Consider the following 17,356-nt stretch of genomic DNA (forward strand, 5'->3'; position numbering starts at 1 on the left):
AGATGTCTCAACTTCTCTATAACTATTTCAAGTTTAGATGTTGCAGTGAATTCCTTAAGAATAGATTTCATATGATTGCTGTCATGCTCTTCATTGTGCTTAATCAAGAAAACAATGAAAGGTTAACATCTTTTCATTGCTTTTCATTTTGAAATTTCTAATGATGGAGAAATTTTTCTCAAATGCAGATAACAGTATTTGAAATGCTTTTGCTAATTTTTGCTTCAGAAATTTTTATTTTATTTTTATTCTAGATGGTCTTTCTTGCATAAAATATGCAAAGTCCATAATACAGATTTTTTTAAAAAGTGTTTTTGGCATTTTAATAAAAATATAATTTCAAATGAAGTTGAATTTATTTTTAGCATTTCTACATGTTTCTCATCCAGGTCCATGCAGTCTGACACCCATAAAGGAGACACAGTGGGTTACTCTCTTGTTCTCTGATGGAGGGCTCTTGTTAAAAAGTGGTCTTTTTTTGGAGAAGGCTTTATATGAGTTTTTTTTTAATATGTTACTAATATTTGCCCTCAGATATACCTCTTCATTTCTCTCTGTAAAATGGAAATAAATGATCCTTTTACAGATGCTTAGCAATGGCAAATTATGATATTGATATAAAAGTAATTTCAAGACCCATATTGAAAGTTTCTCAGCAAAAAATATTGAATGACTTAGTTATATTCAGATATATTATAGAAAATAATAAGTGAGTGGAATTAATTAACTTTTGATTATTAATGTTTTTATAGCAAACTATAAATTTGTATATATAGTTAGGATTTTTAAGAATAAAGAATTCTTAAAAGTATTTTGTTTACGGGGCTGAGTTGTAGTTCAGTGGTAGAGTGCTTGCCTTGTACGTGTGAGGCACTGCGTTCAATTCCCAGCACCACATATAAAGAAGTAAATAAAAATAAAGGCCCATCAACAACTAAAAAAAACTTAAAGAAATATTTTGTGTCAAATGTCTAAGGGGCGACTAATGATAACTCCCTGGAAATTCATGTTCCCTGTGTCTCCTTATTGTGTTTTTGATACTACACTGATTTAGGGAGATGAAAAATGGTCTGAGAAAATGACACATTGTTCAGATGAATCTAGACTTAGCCATCTGTTGATATTCAGATACCTTAGTTTGCTATAAAATAAAATAAATTTCATATGAAAATAATCCCAGATCATTTAGCTAGAAGGAACCTGAAGAGGTAATTTTAAAAATGTTACAGTTAAAGTATTAGTTAAAACTAGACGGTTATAATGAGGGTTCAGGCTAGAATGGCTTCAGACCACCAGTTTGAATCCTAGTCCCTAGTTTCCAGAAACCATTTTGGTTTATAGCTTTTCAAATAATATCTTGTAAATGTGGGTGTGAGTGTGTTCTCTATAGGAAATTTTAACTCTCACCTGGATGTGACTTTGTTTCTAATTCTTTTATTAGCATTCTTGTTCCCTTTGATGGCTCTTGACTTTGTGTGCTGCCCAGTGGGAGTTAAAAGAAGAAAAGATTTTGAAATAATTTCCTCTATCAGAACTCAGTCATCTGAAACTGAATTTCAAACCCAAACATGTGACTATCTCTATGTGTAGGTTACTGGTGACCTCCTAATTGTCTACTCTTGTGGATTCTGATTTTATCTTAATTAATCTGGCATTTGTTGTTTGTAACCTTGGCCCTCCCCCCCCCACTTCTTCATTTCTGATCACCAAGGCCTTCTTTTCTCCTTCTCCTCTAGCTTTGCTGCTGTGCACCTACTACAACACATCACTTGTTCCCACTTCCAAACCTTCAACTTACCACCCACCCCTAAGCTAGGCAGAGGAGCCCAGCTCTGCTCCAAGCAGGGTTCCACTGCCAACCCGTACTGGTCCTTTCTAAATCAGAGCCTGTTGTGCTTGTCTCTGAATTCAGTCTTTGGAACACTTCTATCCAGAAGGCCAAATCAGAACCTTAAGAGTTTTGGCAGGCTCCTCTGCCATCTTGCAGTGATATTTGGTAGCAGTACTAGGTTTCATCTTCCTCCCCATGTTTCTCTTGGAAAAGTGAAGAGTTTGATAGTGTTGAAAGCAGAGAGCTGTATGTGACTTTCTCTTAATAGTTCATCCTTGAAAGGAGTGTCGTGGATTCTAAGCAGGTGTTCTCCCTTCTTCCCTCCCTCCCTCCTTCCTCCTCCCTCCCTTCCTTCCTTTCTTTCCTTTTTCTTTTTTTTTTTTTTCTTTTGAGAAGGGTGGAGTAAGAAGACACTAAGCCAAACCAGAAGAACTAAGAAAGCATTTAGTTTTGCAATTTAATTTCTCCCACAGTGAGAAGGTGTGATTGGGAGGTGTCGCAGAGGCCCTTTCTGGAGAGTTTCTCCAGGAGGATAGACAGCTGCCTTCTACATTGCAAGGCTAAGGCATTCACTTTTTTGCAAATTAGTTCTTTCTTGGACTCTGACTCGAGTTTTCCTTGGTTGGCTCTGGCTTGTCTTCAAGTTCACCTGACTGCTAAATTGAACTACCTTCTCAGGTGAGCAGAGCACCCTGGCAGTGTGTAGTCATCATGAAGGTTGTTCTGAGGACTACAGATGCATTTTCCATTCCCAGGCTTTGGCTGGAGGGCTCTCGTGGCCTTCTCCCCTGACCTTTCTGTACCTGTCCAGTCTTCTGCATTCTCTGAGGCCAGTCAAATCCTATATTGTGTGGGAAGGTGGCTTAAACTCTTGTATTTTAAACCTTGTGTTATGCCTCCTGAGTTTCTCAAGAATCTTTACATTACTTCAAGGACAAGGCCCTGTTTCTTGCATCTTTTTATCTTTCACCAGCATTGGTCAGTAAGCATTTGTGATGTGAGTGGGTGCTTCTTGTTGAGGTGGGCTGTGTTCTCAGAGTAGATGAACCAAGACATTCCAGTTGTCCTGATTCTGTCCTGCTTCTTTTTTTCTCCCAGAAACAATTAAAAAAGTTTTAAATTTGTTCTTTCTTAGTTATACATGACAGTAGAATATATTTTGACATATATATATATATTTGGAGTATAACTTCCCATTTTTGTGGTTGTAAATGATAGGAACATAGGAAAGTAATGTCTAATTCATTGTACTGTTTTTCCTGTTCCCATCCCCCTTTACTTCCTTCACTCTGTCCTGTTTAATCTGGTAAATCACCTCTTCCTCCCTCCACCCTGGCCTATTGTGAGTCAGCATCCACATATCAGAGAGAACATTTGGCCTTTGGTTGTTTTTTGGGGATCGGCTTATTTCGCTTAGCATGACAGTCTCCAGTCCATTTACCGGCAAATGCCATAATTTCATTCTTCTTTATGGCTGAGTAATAGTCCATTGTGTATGTGTACCACAAGCACTTAGGTTGATTCCATAGTTTACCTATTGTGATTTGAGATGCTATAAACATGGATGTGGTTGTGTCACTGTAGTATGCTGATTTTAACTGCTTGTCTTTATTTCCGTGTTCTAAACTGGTTTCACTAAGATTTTATTATTTTAAAAAGCCCTTATAACAATAGCCAAATGTGGAGGTAGCTAAAATGTCCATCATCAGCTGAGTGGATCATCATGGCCTACCCATACAATGAAATGTTACTCAGCCCTAAGAAGGAATAATTTCTAAGTGAAGCAAGCTAGTCATCACAAGGACAAAGGCTGTGGGATTCCACTTACAAGAGGCACCTGACTCATCTAGTGCACAGAGAAAGGAGGATGGTAGTTTCCAGGAGCTGGAGGGAGAAGAGAGGAGTCGTCATTTATGGGTTCAGAGTTTCAGACTTGCCGGTTCTGGCAGTGGATGATGATGAGGTTGTACAAAAATGTAAATACCATTAATACCACTGAACTGTGCATTTACAGTGGTTAAACTGCTAAACCTTGTGTTATGTATCTTTTACTACAATTAAAAACAACAAGACGGGATGACTTACTGATTGATACATGGTAGAGTATGGATGAGCCTTGAAAACATTATGCTGAATGAAGTAAGCCTGACACAAAAGGCCACACAGGGTATGATTTTGTTTAGATGAAAAGTCCTGCATAGGAGAATTCACGGAGACAGAAAGCACATGCGTGGTTCAAGAAGCAGGTGTTGATGGGTACAGGGTTTCACTCAGAGTGATGCATGGGTGCTGGGGCTGGGCAGAGGTGGTGGTGGTCCAACATGTGAGTGTCCAGTGCCCTTGAATTATTTATTTAAAATGGTTAATTCTGTGCTATGTGAATTACACTTCAGTAAATTATTTAGAAGGAAAGAGTGTTACGTAGTAAATACTGGTTTTCTTCACTGTTCCCTGGCCATGCACGATATACATAAATCCCAAGGCCTTAACTACTTCTAACTGTGTAAGTCACTTTCTCTCATTCATCTTCCAGTGCTGCACACAGTGGACAAAGGGAGCAGGCAGGAAGAACACCGCAGGTGGCTTTTGCAGTGCAGGCAGAATCCTACCCCGAGGGCCTCCTCTGTCCCTTCTCTGTTCCATCTACTCATGGTTAAAAGGCTAGCCCATCCCTGCCACACCCACCCCATACACAGTGAAAGCATGGCCCTGTGGTCCCCTGCTCCAAATGCTGCAAGGGTTTTTGCCATTCAGACAACACCCAGCCTCCTTAAGGGGCACCTGTGCCCTTTAACCTAGCCCTGCCTGCATCTCCTGCCATTCCAGAGACATTCTGAGCTGTTTCTAATGAAGGCACGCTCCTCATTGTGTTGGGCAGAAAGTGTGGCTGCTGTGTTTACTCTGCCCTTGAACACACTGCTTCCTCTACCCTGAGTGTTTTTCCCCCGTCGCCAGGTGGGGCCTGCCTTGCCCAGAACCTGACATGGTGCTCAAGATGGCTCATCAGCTCAGTGGGCAGTCTCCAGGAGCCTTCCCTCGGCCCTTTCTTCTTATCCCTCTCTGCTCTCAGAACACAGTCAGACCTGCCATGTCACACTGCATCCTGATCTCTCAGTTTCTTCTCCTGACCCAGTAGTCCAGAGGAAAGGAGCCTGCCCCACCCCATCATGCCGTGTGCACAGCGGGGTCCTGTGCTTCCTGCTCACATTCAGATGCGTTGGGAACACTACTGTCCTGAGATAGTCTCTTCCTGAGAAGACAGTTCTAGGAGGGGAATCACTGCCTTACATGCTTACTTTATAACTCCTACAGAATCTGTATAGTGTTAAGAATATGGTAGGAAATTAAAAAAAAAAAATCATGTCATGTAACTCATGACACAAATACAGAAATATAGTTTCTCATTATCATTTCAAGGGCTGAGCCATATACTGACATATCCATGCAGGATATTGATTATATAGTCTGAAGTTTAATAAATACATTTAAACAGTTTTATTGAGATATCGTTAGCATACAGTTAACCCACATATTTAAAGTACAGTTTGATAAGCTTTGATTGATGTGTGCAGTCAAGATCAACAACATGCCCATCACCTTAAATGTTTTCTTTTGGCCCCATGTATTTTTCCGTCATACCTACTCCCCAGCACTACTGCCAGGCAACCAAAGACCTGCCTTTTTTTTTTTCCCCCTAAGAGCAGTTTTAGGTTCACAGTCTAGTTGAGGGGAAGGTACAGAGATTTCCCACATACCCCTTATCACTGTCCCCCACCAGAGAAGTCTGTCTGTTACAGTTGCAGTACTGCGTGGGCCCCTCTATGTCACCCAGAGTCCATAGTTTACACAAGTGTTCACACTTGGTGGTGTGCATCCTGTGGGTTTGGGCAGAGGCACAATGATGTGTATCCACCGTTGCCTGGAAGTCTTTGGTGCACCTCCTGTTCACCCCAGCCCCCAAGCCCCTGGCAACCACCCATCTTTTTATTGTTTCTATAGTTTTGACTTTTCAAAAATGTCACATAGATGGAATCGTAGTGTATATAGTGTTTCAGAGTGGCTGCTTTCAGGTAGCAGTGGCATTTACTGTCCCTCTAGGTCTGTTTTCTTTCTTTCTTTTTTTTTTTTTTTAGTTGTAGATAGACACAATACCTTTATTTATTTGTTTATTTGTATGTGGTACTAGGGATTGAACCCAGTGCCTCACGAATGCTAGGCAAGTGCTCTACCACTGAGACACAGCCCCAGCCCCCTCCATGTCTTTTTGTGGCTTGATAGCATATTTCTTTTTGTTGATGACTATATCCTGGGATTGTTGGGATCTATGAAACAAGTTGGAAAGGATTAACATTGTTACAATATTCTTCCAACTTCTGAACACAATACACTTAGTTTCTTTATTTTGTTTTCCCTGATGTTTTGTAGCTTTTGTTGTTCAGATTTCATTTACAAAAATGATATTCTAAAAATATTCTGTTCTCAATACTTCACTGCTAACAATGTAAATACAGATGATTTTAGTGTATTGATCTTTTTTATTTTGTAACCTTGATAAACTCACTAGTTTTAGTAGCTGTCTTATGAACATCATCAGATTTTTCTTCTTAGATGATTTGACATCTTAGATGAGTCCTTTCCGGTAGAATCTTTTATTTATTTTGTTCCCTTTGTATTTGGTGCCTCTAGGACATCATGAGTGAAGGAGGGGAGCAGACTTCTTGCCTTGCTCTTCCTCGTTCTAGGAGAAGCATCTGTCCCTCACTATCAACTGTGAGTAGCTGTAGCCTTTGTGGTGGTGTTTCTCATTTATTTATTTTTTGTAGTTACTTATACCAGCCAGGTTGAGGATATTCCTTCTTTTTCCTGCTTTTTTGGAGTTTGCTTTTTGTTTTTTAAACCAGGGATGAAGTTGTTGTTGTTGTTGTTTTTAATCAAGGATGGATGTTGGATTTTTTAAAAATGTTTTTTGTGCATCTTTTGAGATAATATGGCTTTGCTTTTTAGTCTACAGATATGCTAAATTATGTTGAGTAGTTCTCAAGTGTTTGTTAAAACCACCTACTTCCTGGGGTAGGATCCTTGAGGATGTGATGTGTTTTCCTTGTTTATATTGTTGGATTTGCTTCACTGTTTATAACTATATTGGTCTGTAGTTGTCCTTCTTAGTATCTAATATGGTTTAGATTAGGTGTACTCCAAAAACTCATGTGTGAGACAATCAAGAAAGTTCAGAGGTGAAATCACTGGGTTACAAAAGCATCCACCTAATCAGTGCCTTAATCCCCTGATAGGGATTCAGGTGGTGGTAGCAGTAGATAGGTAGGGTGTGGCTGGAGGAGGGGGGTCACTGGGGTGTGCATTTGAGGTTTATGTTTTATCCGTGGTGAGAGGAGCCTCTCTCTGCTTCCTGATCATCATGTCCTGAGCTGCTTTCCTCCACCACATTCTTCTGCCTTGATGCTCTTCCTCACCACTGGCCACAGCAGTGAAGCTGGCTGTGGACTGAGACCTCTGAAACTGGGAAGCTCCAAATAAACTTTTCCTCCTCTAATTGTTCTTGTCATGTCTTGCGGTCACAGTGGTGAAAAGGCTGACTAAATCACTGTCTTTTACTCTGGTTTTGATGTACATATAAAGAATGCTGTCCTCATTCACAATATTCTGAAATATACCCTCTTCTTCAGTTATCTGGATAAGCTTTTGTAGAATCAGTTTTTTCCCCTTTACTTCTAATATAGTTCCTCACTGAAACCATCTAGGTCTGGAATTTATTTTTTTGGAAAGGTTTTAGTAACAAATTCTTTTATAAACATAAGGCTACTGTTTTACCTATTTCTTCTCCAGCAAGCTTTGTTAATGTCTTTTAAGCAATTTGCTTTTTTTATCCAACTTGTTTATTGACAAGAGTGCTCTTACTTTCAGTGGAAGTAGATTTTGCAGTGAAATAATCTTTTGAAGCAGATTGGGTGATTGATATATTTTTCTTCCTGAATAGTGTGACTGAAAATTTACGAGATTTTATTGATCCTCTCAAAGGACCAGCTTTTGGTTTCATTTATTTTCTCTGTTCTTTTTCTACTGTCTAGCTCACTGATTTGGCCCTTATCTTTATTATTTTTTTTCTTCTACTTCCTTGGGAGTTTGTTTTCTCTGATTTTCCTGTTGCCTTGAAATAAAAAGATGGGTTCATTGGTCTGAGGTCTTTTTCCATTTCTGAAATTGACACTTAACACTAAAAATTTCCTTTTAAGTTCTGTTTTGGCTGCCTCCTCCCAGTTTTTATAGTAAGGATTTTGCTTCTCATTCAGTTCAAAATACTTTCTGATGTAACCTCTTTATTTCATCTTTGACCCATGAGTTATTTAGGAATATGTTACTCAGTTTCCACATATTTGGGGGGGGATTTTCCAGAGATTTGTTACTGATTTTTCATTTGTTTTTTATTGATTTCATTATGGTGAAGAAGTGTATTTTATATGAATTGGATCATTTTGAATTTATTGAAACTTGCTTTATGACCCAGAATAAGGTCTGTCTTTAGTGTACAGTTGAAAAGATGGTATATTTTGCTATGGGTAGACGGTGTGTCCTATAGTAAAAGGTGAATTGAGTTGGCAGTGTTATTTGTACCCTCTGTACTGTTCTATACTGTTCACTGTTTTATCAGTTATTGAGAGGAGAGTTTTGAAATTCTGACTCTATTGTGGATCTGTTTATTTCTCCTGACAATTCTGTCAGTTCTTACTTCATGAACTTTGAACCTCTGGTATCAGATGCATAAATATTTAGGGTTGTTCTGCCCCCTTGATGAACTCACCCTTTCATAATTATGACAGGGCTAATGATTTTCCTTATCCTTAGTAATATTCTTTGAAATTTTCTTTGTGTTATATTAATGTAGCTATTTCAGCTCTTTAGTTAGTATATATTTTTTTCATTCTTAAACTTTTAACCTGTTTGTGTCTTTAAATAGTTGGTATTTTATAAACATACAGTTGGATCTTGTTTTCTAGCTGGCCTATCAGTCTTTGTGTCTGAGTTTGGACACTTAAGCCATTCACTCTGAATGTGGCCATGGACATGACTGGGTCTGAATCAGCTCTCATGGTGCTTGTCCCGTCTTTCCTTTGTTCCTCTTTTCCTCTTTATCTGCATTCATCCAAATAAATCGCATTTGAAAGAGATGGTTCTGCTTTACCTCCTTTGTTGACCTATTTGCTGTAACTCTTTGTTGTGTTATTTGACTGGTTACTGCAGGGTTTGTAGTATTAGTAAGAAATTTATATATAGTTTATCACCGTCTATCAAGTAACGTGCCATGTAACATAAGAACCTTCCAACAATTTTCTTTCATTTCTTCTCTGCTAATCTTGTGCTATTATTTATTAAAATCAGATTTATTGTAGTATCATTGACACATTCAAATTTTATATATTTAAGATGCTCAGTTTGACATTGTGATATATATAAGTGTTCTGAAATGATCATCATGATAAAGCTAATTAGTGTCATTACTTCTGTGTAGTTACCAGTGTGTGTATGGTGAAAGAATTTAAGATTTATCCTTTTAGCAGATTATAAATATACAAAATAGTTTGTTAATTATTGTCACCACAAAGTACATCAGATTGTGAAAACTTAACTCATATTACTGAAACTTTGTACCCTCTACCTAATGTCACCCATCTCCCCCAATCCCTGGCAGCCACCATCCTACTTTCTGTATAAATTTGATTAATTTAGATTCTACTTATAAGTGAGATCATGCAGTATTTGTCTTTCTATGTCTGGTCTGTTTCACTTAGCATAATTTCTTTATCCATGTGGTTATAACTGGCAAATTTCCTTTACTTTTAGGACTGAATTGTAAATACATATCTGTATAATAATAATGCATCACTCACTCCTTCCTGGCTTGCAGAGCTTCTCTGAGAAATCTAGTTGTCTTGTAGACGTTCCCTTATAGGAGATGAGCTGTTATTCTCTTGCTGCTTTCAAATTTCTGTCTTTGACTTTTAACAGTTAAGTTATAATGTATCTCAGCATAGACCACTCTTTTTCGTTCACCCTACGTGGAGTTTTGTGGGTTTCTTGAATCTGGATATATATTTCCCTACCTGGAATAAGGGGAGCTTTCCTTTATTATTTTTTAAGGTGAGTCTTCTGCCCCACTTGCTTCTTCTGGAACATTCTCAAGCACCTGTTGGTTTGCCTGATGATGCATTGTTAAGTTCTGTAGGCTTTTGTCACTTTTTCCTTCTTTCCTTTTTTCTCCTCCAATTGAATAAGTTCACATGACCTATTGTCATAGATTCATAAAACCTCTCATTTGATCAAATCTGCCATTGAAGCTTTGTTGAAATTTTTAGTTCCATTATTGTAGTCCTCAGATCCAGATTTCTATTGGTTCTTTTTGTTTTCTGTCTCTTTGTTGAACTTCTCCTTTTGTTCTTATATTATTTTCTTGATTTCATTAAACTGTGTGTGTTCTTGGGTAGCTCATGAATTTCTTTTAGAGTACTGTTTTGGATTCTTTGTTAGGCAGGCAATGTGTGGATGTGGATTTTTTTATTTTTTATTTATTTTTTTACTGGAAGTTCATTGTATTCCTGATTTCCCATTTTCTTGTATCCTTGTGTTGACATCTGGGCAGTTGAGGCAATAATCAACTTCTAGACTTCATGGATGGTCTTGAGTAAGGAAAGCTCCCAGCTGTGGGGGACACGGGGTCACTACCTAGGCAATGTGTGGGAGTGTGCTGTTGCACGAGGCGCAGGCATAGTGGCATGCATATGTCAAGTGTGGGATTTGCAGGGGCTTTGGCTCTGGGGGATGGGGTCAGTGGTGTGGTGGCTCAGGCAGTTGTGGGGTTTCAGTGGTGAAGTCTGTGTGGATATTGGTTATGGCTTTCAGGGCTGTTGATGTCCTCCAGGTGCCCCTGGTTCCAGCAGCAAGTATGCCTGGGTAGGCAGGGGCTGGGCCAGCTGTCAGTGGGGGCACACACAGCATTCAAGGCCAGTGTTTGGGGCTGTAGCTGGCCTCTAGCAAACAAAACACTGGGCTCTAGGGGTAGCGGTGTGAGGCAGGGCTAGTTTTAGGTGCGTATACCGGCTGTTCTAGGTCTTGTGACCAGAGCACCTGGAGCAGCAGTTCTGGACTCAGTATGGTGGTGATGGCTTAGGGCCACTCCATCTACACAGGCAAAAATCTTGAGACCCTCAGTGCCAGAAGCTGCAGGATGTAAGCCGTGGTTGCACCAGCTGTCAGTTTCTTTAGTGGCAGAATCTGTTGGGGGCTTCTGGTGACCATGGTGGCACATGCCACTTGATGGACATCAGTGGCTTCTGCACAGCTGTGTTGGACTGTCAGTGATCTGTGTGTGTGACAGTGCAGCTGGGGAGGCCATTGGCTTGTCCTGTTCTTCTGGTGCTAAGGTGCAATAAAGTGAAACTTCTTCCTGCACTTCTCTGTTTGCTCGGCTCTTTGCCTCACCCTGTGGTTGTTCCTCCATGGCTGCGCCCGGCTCTTCCAGAGCTGGTCTCCTTTGTGGGTCTCTGTCTGGTTGTGTTTTTATAGGTGGGCAAGGTGCAGTCTTCCACTATACCATGCTTCTGATGTCATTCTTGTGCTGTTGTCATCAGACATTTTACTTTTACACATGCTGTAAACCTCACAATATGTGGTCTTTGCTTTTGCTTTAAATGATGATTTCTTTTTTCCTTTAGTGCTGGTGTTCAAATCTAGGACCTTATGCATGCTAGGCAAGCACTCTGCCACTGAACTACATCTACCCCGTCCTAAAACAATGACCTTTTAAAAAAGTTTAACAGTGTTTAAAGAAGTTTTTTAAAATATATTTATCCACATGGTGATCATTTCTGTTGCTTTTTAGGTCTTTCTGTAGAGTCAGATTTCCTTCTGAGATTGCTTTTCTTCTACCTCAAATACTTTCTTTAACATTCTTTGCAGTGTAAGTCTTTGGGTAATGAATATTCAACTGTTTGTAAGTGAAAGTTCTTTATTTTGCCTTGTATTTCAAGGTATTTTTGCTGAATATGAAATTTTATGTTACTTTTTTTTTTTTCTCTCAGTACTAAAAATAATTACTCCATTGTCTTTGCATTATCTTTAACAACAAATACTTTGCAACCAGAATTTTTGCTCTTTTTTACATGAGTTCTTTTGGCAGCTTTATTTATTTATTTATTTTTATTCTTTTAAACAGACTGGTTGCTATGTGCTTTGGTATAATTTTCCTTGGATTTCTTTTCTTTGAGTTCATCGTGCTTTTTGATCTGTTGGTGGGCAGTATTCATTAAATTTGGAAGATTTTCATTTATTATTTCTTCAAATAATTTTTCTTCTGTTCCCTGTCTTCCAGGGACTCTGATCACAGGCACATCAGTCATCGGGAGTGAAACAACAGTTCCCTGATGCTCTGTTCACTATTTGGTCTTCTTTTGCTCTTGAGTTTCTATTACTTTATCTTTAAATTTGGTAATTTCTTTTTCTGCATTGTCTAATCTGCCATTAATCCCATCTGCTACTATACTTTTCATATTTTCCATTGTAATTTTCCTTTGAAGAAGGTCAATTTCAGACTATTTTATATCTTTCATATCTCTGCTTATAGAGTCAATCTTTTTTTCTAGCTTTTGAAATTAAGGACTGTTAAGGTTATCTTATCAACTGTGCCATTTCTAGCCTGGGTGTTCCCTCACATGCCTGCAGTCCTGGGCTTCTGTGTGCAGCTCTCTGGACACAGAGCCATCCACATGCTCCAAGCTATGTCTCTTCATCTCAGGGAGGTGGCTGAGCCTGACTCCTTCTTTATACACTGCAGCCTAAAGCCTGCCTCAGGCTGTGAATGGTGCCACATAGGGGCCCACCTTACGTCTCATCTCCCAGCAGTCTCTGTCCCTCATTGCCTGGTGTCCAGGATCTTGAAGCCATCATTTTGTATATTTTGTCCAGTGGATACTGAAGTCTGTGTGGATATTGGTTATGGCTGCCAAGGGCATATTTAAATAGGATGGAAAATCTAATTGCCTTTACTCCATCTAGGCTGGCATCTGAAGCCAGTAATTATATTTCCAGTTGATGTCATTTAACAAAAATATACTTTCACAGTAAAATGTGTCACAAGTTAAAATCTTTGATCTAGCAGTGTCATCTACCTTTCCAGCCCCACATTGGAACCTCCCTTAGTCTGTGAATACCTTGATTTTTCTAGCAAATAAAATAGTTGACAGCGAGCCTAAGTACATTATCCTGGAAGTCATGATGTTTAAAGTGATGTAGACTTTATTATTTCATACTCTTGAGTCATGTTTGGTTTTTGATACCATCTTAGCTAAAATTATTTTAAAAGTTTGGTTTAGAGAAGGGAATTTGTAAACCTAGTCAGAATAGTGATTTAACCATTTCCAGAAAGAGAAAATATGTTCATCCTTATATTTCAATAGAATTTAATGTAGGAGTTTGTTTTTTATAATGAGATGACTGTGTGCTTTTGGGCAGCCTTACATCTAAGTCATGGATATTTGCGTCAGCCATTTGTACAACAGGCCACGTGTGTAATTCATTGACAAAGTCCCTTTGCTGTCCTTTGTGTGCCAAGCTTCTGAGTGCTCTCCTACCAGCTCCTGCAGAACACGAGTGTGCTTGCTAAAGGCCAAGTCCACTCAGCTGGGCTAAGAACAGCAGGAGTTGTCTGACTCACCTTGTGGGTGGAGTAGCCATCTCTTTCTTAAAATGAGGTTTTATTCTGTACATTAGTTCTTTTAAAGTATGAGTAGAAAAAGATTGTTATTCAAAGAATTACACCTAAAACATTTTTGATTGAATCCTGGGGGTGGGGGTGGGGAGTTGACATGCAACTTTTTATGAAGAGTATTTTATTCTCAGCAGAGAATATGATGCAGGTGATGTGACCTTCTGCCCAGGTGCGGCTTGACTAAGCTTCTTACTTACCCTTTAACAAAGGGAACTTCTAAATGGGTGTATTTAGGCATGTAGTGTTTTAAAATTTGCTGTCCAAATACCCTTTTGCCTTTCTCCAGAAATACAGGTTTAGAAGCACTGTATGTTCATATGATAAGTGTTAATAAATCAAAGCTTTGTCTGAGTGTGGCTGCATTGTGTTAAGTATTGGCGCTTTTTAATTTGAAAATAATTTTAATTATTGCTGTTATAGAAGCCTCAATGCCAGAATCTTAAGTGATTACTTCAGGTTTTTTTTTTTTTTTTGCTTCAAGTTTCAGAATTAAAGAGCTATGTGTGTTGTCCACAGTAATCTTTGTCAATATCAGTTCAGTTTTTTAAGAAAAGTTGCAGTGGAAACAGCAGTTATTTTAGACTAGTCCCCAGGAGCTAGTATTCTGTCTGGATTCCCAGTACTCTATGGCAGCAGGCTCCTGGGTTTGTCTTTGTGAGGTCAACCTGAATGATCCTGGGAACCACACCTACTGCTAAAGGATGTCCTTTCCCTGGACATCCCTTGTTAGGCCTGGGCCCTGATTCTCTCGGATGCCAGGTCAAGTCCATTGAGGTGGTCTTAGTCAAAGCCCACCCTCCTCTTCTGGCACACCACCCATTCTTACTGTGGGGTTTCCATGACCTCACCTCTCCACTCTCATTCCACGTAGCACTGTCACAATATAGGGCAGGCCAAGTCCAGGGTGGTCAAATGACCACATAGCAGGTTCTGTTGGTTTCCAAGTTTCTTAAGATCAGCCATTGAACCATGGGAAGAAAATGTTAGACCTAGTATTTGTATTAGTAACTTTCAAAGTGTTTTGTATTAGTAAATAGTACATATATAGTTTATGAATAACTAAAAGCACATGGTAAGTATATGTGCCCAGATTTTGTCTTTACTAAGGGCAGTATATGATCCACACATTGTTGGTCAGGTGAGACTGCTCTGGACCTTTGAGGCAGGGTTTTCATCCTAGGCTGGGACCTGTCAGTTCTTAACAAATAAGCCTCATGGAGTGCAAAATTTGGGGTGTATGTACATATGTGTGTTTTTCTAGTAAGGCAATGCATAACCCTTCCCAGATTCAAAAAGGGATGTTTTGCTCTGCAGGTCAGATAAACTGCCAATCTAGGGTCTTAGTTGAAATTACGGAGACTTGTTTTGGTAGGACCATAGCTCGTTTACAGGTAACTTCCTAGGCTCCCTCAAAGTCTGCTTTATTTGAAAATTGAAATATATAATTCGATACCCATTCCTTTAACAAAGTGAAGCTTTACTGGACTTACAGCTGAGATGCTGCAGCCAAGATGACTGTCACCATCTCATAACAACACATGACAAATTCCACATAACACTTCTGAAAGCATTTCATCCCGTTTTCGAAAAATACTTTGATGTTGTCTTTCAAATTTACATGCTTGGTCTCTGGTAGGAGTGACTACAGAGCAGGCTTGGATCCCCTGTTCTTACCCTTTTCTGTGAGAGGGTTTTGTGTTGTGTGTATGCAGTTCTGTGCTGCTCTCTGCAGTTGGCAAGGCTGAGAGTCAAGGTCACAAGTCAGCTGACAATGTGAGACTGAGTCAAAGGTATTCTTGAAATCACCTGTAGAATCCTTAAGGCACCCATAATATATGATGTACATAACTGTACAGTTCTGTAGATGGTTCCTGTTATTTCTTGTAATTCTTTGTAATTCCATTTTTGCATGGCTCCCTAGTAGCTCTTCAGTTTATTCCTTGAAGGCTCTTATAATCCTGTTGTCTTACTTGACTGACCACCTAAATGTTGGGATTTATCTACCTATGAGTGGTCAGAAAAATCTTGCCACTCACATTTTCTTTCCAGTGAGTACTGGACCTGGGGTGCATGCTCACTGAATAGAATGACTATTAATTTTTTTTTTTTAAATAAGATTTTTAAAAATATGTGTGTAGGTAAATTTAAGTAACTTAAAAGCATATATGGCATAATCCCATTGCATTTCCAGTTTTGCCCTTTTAGTTTATAAACCTGTAGCATTTAATTCAGATTAATGATGTTTTATGGAAGGAAATTATCCTCTTTATTTATTCTCTTATGTAATCAATATTAAGATGTGTAAAGTGTTGCTCTGGGCACTGGGATTATAGGAGCAGAATAAAATTATTGGGGAAAATAGGCAATAAATAATCCAAAAAGAAAAGAAAAGATTAAGTATTATATACACTGTGAAGACATATACTTGGGTCAAAGGGTGCTGGGGCATCTGGCTGTTCTTGGGGACAGTCTATCTCACCCCAGGAGACGGGCAGTGTGAGGATTTGCTTCTACACCCTCCTCAGTAGGACTCTGGTTCCTGTGGCCAGCTGCAGTCACCACATCCCCCCAGGCAAGCAGCACAGCAGCTTCCCTTTTAAAGGAGGCACGGATTCTGAGCAGGTGCTGGGCCTTTGTGCCATCCTCTTGCTTGTTGCTTGCAAGTGACTGGTGTGTACAAGAAGCAGGGTGGGGCTGGCGAGGGTGGTTCCATTGGATACAGCCAGGCAGGCGTTGTCCGCAGCACCATTCATTAGAGCATCTCATAACAGAGAGAGACCTAATTAGATCTTATTTGTACTTTATTTGGTAACAAATATATCTTACCTGACTTTATTAAGGGCTCTTTTATTTATTTCCAACAGGAATCACGAGATTTGATCTACTTGGAGACTTTGGAAGGTTTAATTGGCTGGGGAATTTCTATATTGTATTATCCTACAATTTGCTCTTTGCCATTGTGACAACATTGTGTCTGGTCAGAAAATTCACCTCTGCTGTACGAGAAGAACTTTTCAAGGCCCTAGGTAATCCTGAGGTTTATGGGTATTTTTCTTTTTGCTAATTACTAATTTTTGACATTTCAGGTAACTTAAAGTCTTTCTTCAGTCTCTAAATGTGTGTAATGTGAGAAGTTCAGTTCTTGATCCACCACATAGGATTGTGACCTCTGAGGAGTCACAGTGTTGGGCCTCAGAGCTCCTGTCTGTGAAAGGGTGGGTGACTCTTCCTCCTTAGGGGCAGTGAAGACATATACTTGCTGAAGTGCATCCTCCGAGGGCTCTGCACACTGCCTGACACACTTACTCCAAGAGCCCAGTGGGCCTCCGCTCCTTTATTCTCATGGTGATGGTGATGAGGATGACACTGTCGAACTCTAGTTTTCTGATAATGATGCCTTTTAGTATTTCTTAAAACTTTTTTGAGGCTCAGAGTTTAAAAGTATCAGGATGACCCATAATTCTCTTCAATAAGTCAGACTAATTCAGGATGACAGCAGTGGCTGTCTTGGCATTGTCTTGGCATTGCCACACACCACGGGCATCATGTGCATGGTGACCATGGTGAAAACTGTTGTGAGCTATGGGTATACTTTTCATGCTTACATCCACATGAATGCTAAGCATACTTCAAGTTTTATATTTTAGGACAACCAGGACAATATAAGCTATCTTGGGTTTGAAGTATGTAGTTTTAAGACAGAAGAAGGGAAACAGCAATTTATTGTATAGAGAATCCTGGCATTAGCT

The 17,356-nt window shown here is 39.4% G+C and overlaps 1 protein-coding gene across 11 annotated transcripts in view; it reads left to right on the forward strand.

The window, feature by feature from the left end:
• Positions 1 to 17,356, forward strand: part of Lmbr1 (limb development membrane protein 1) — a 166,668-nt gene that overhangs the window by 134,935 nt on the left and 14,377 nt on the right. For all 11 annotated transcript variants that reach the window (XM_071610652.1, XM_071610653.1, XM_027951298.2 and 8 more), the window contains one exon: positions 16,472 to 16,633. In XM_071610652.1, the coding sequence (XP_071466753.1) occupies positions 16,472 to 16,633 (162 nt within the window). The remainder of the gene's footprint in view (positions 1 to 16,471; positions 16,634 to 17,356) is intronic.

The sequence above is a fragment of the Marmota flaviventris genome, chromosome 1 (assembly GCF_047511675.1).
Source record: "Marmota flaviventris isolate mMarFla1 chromosome 1, mMarFla1.hap1, whole genome shotgun sequence".
Taxonomy (NCBI): Eukaryota; Metazoa; Chordata; class Mammalia; order Rodentia; family Sciuridae; genus Marmota; species Marmota flaviventris.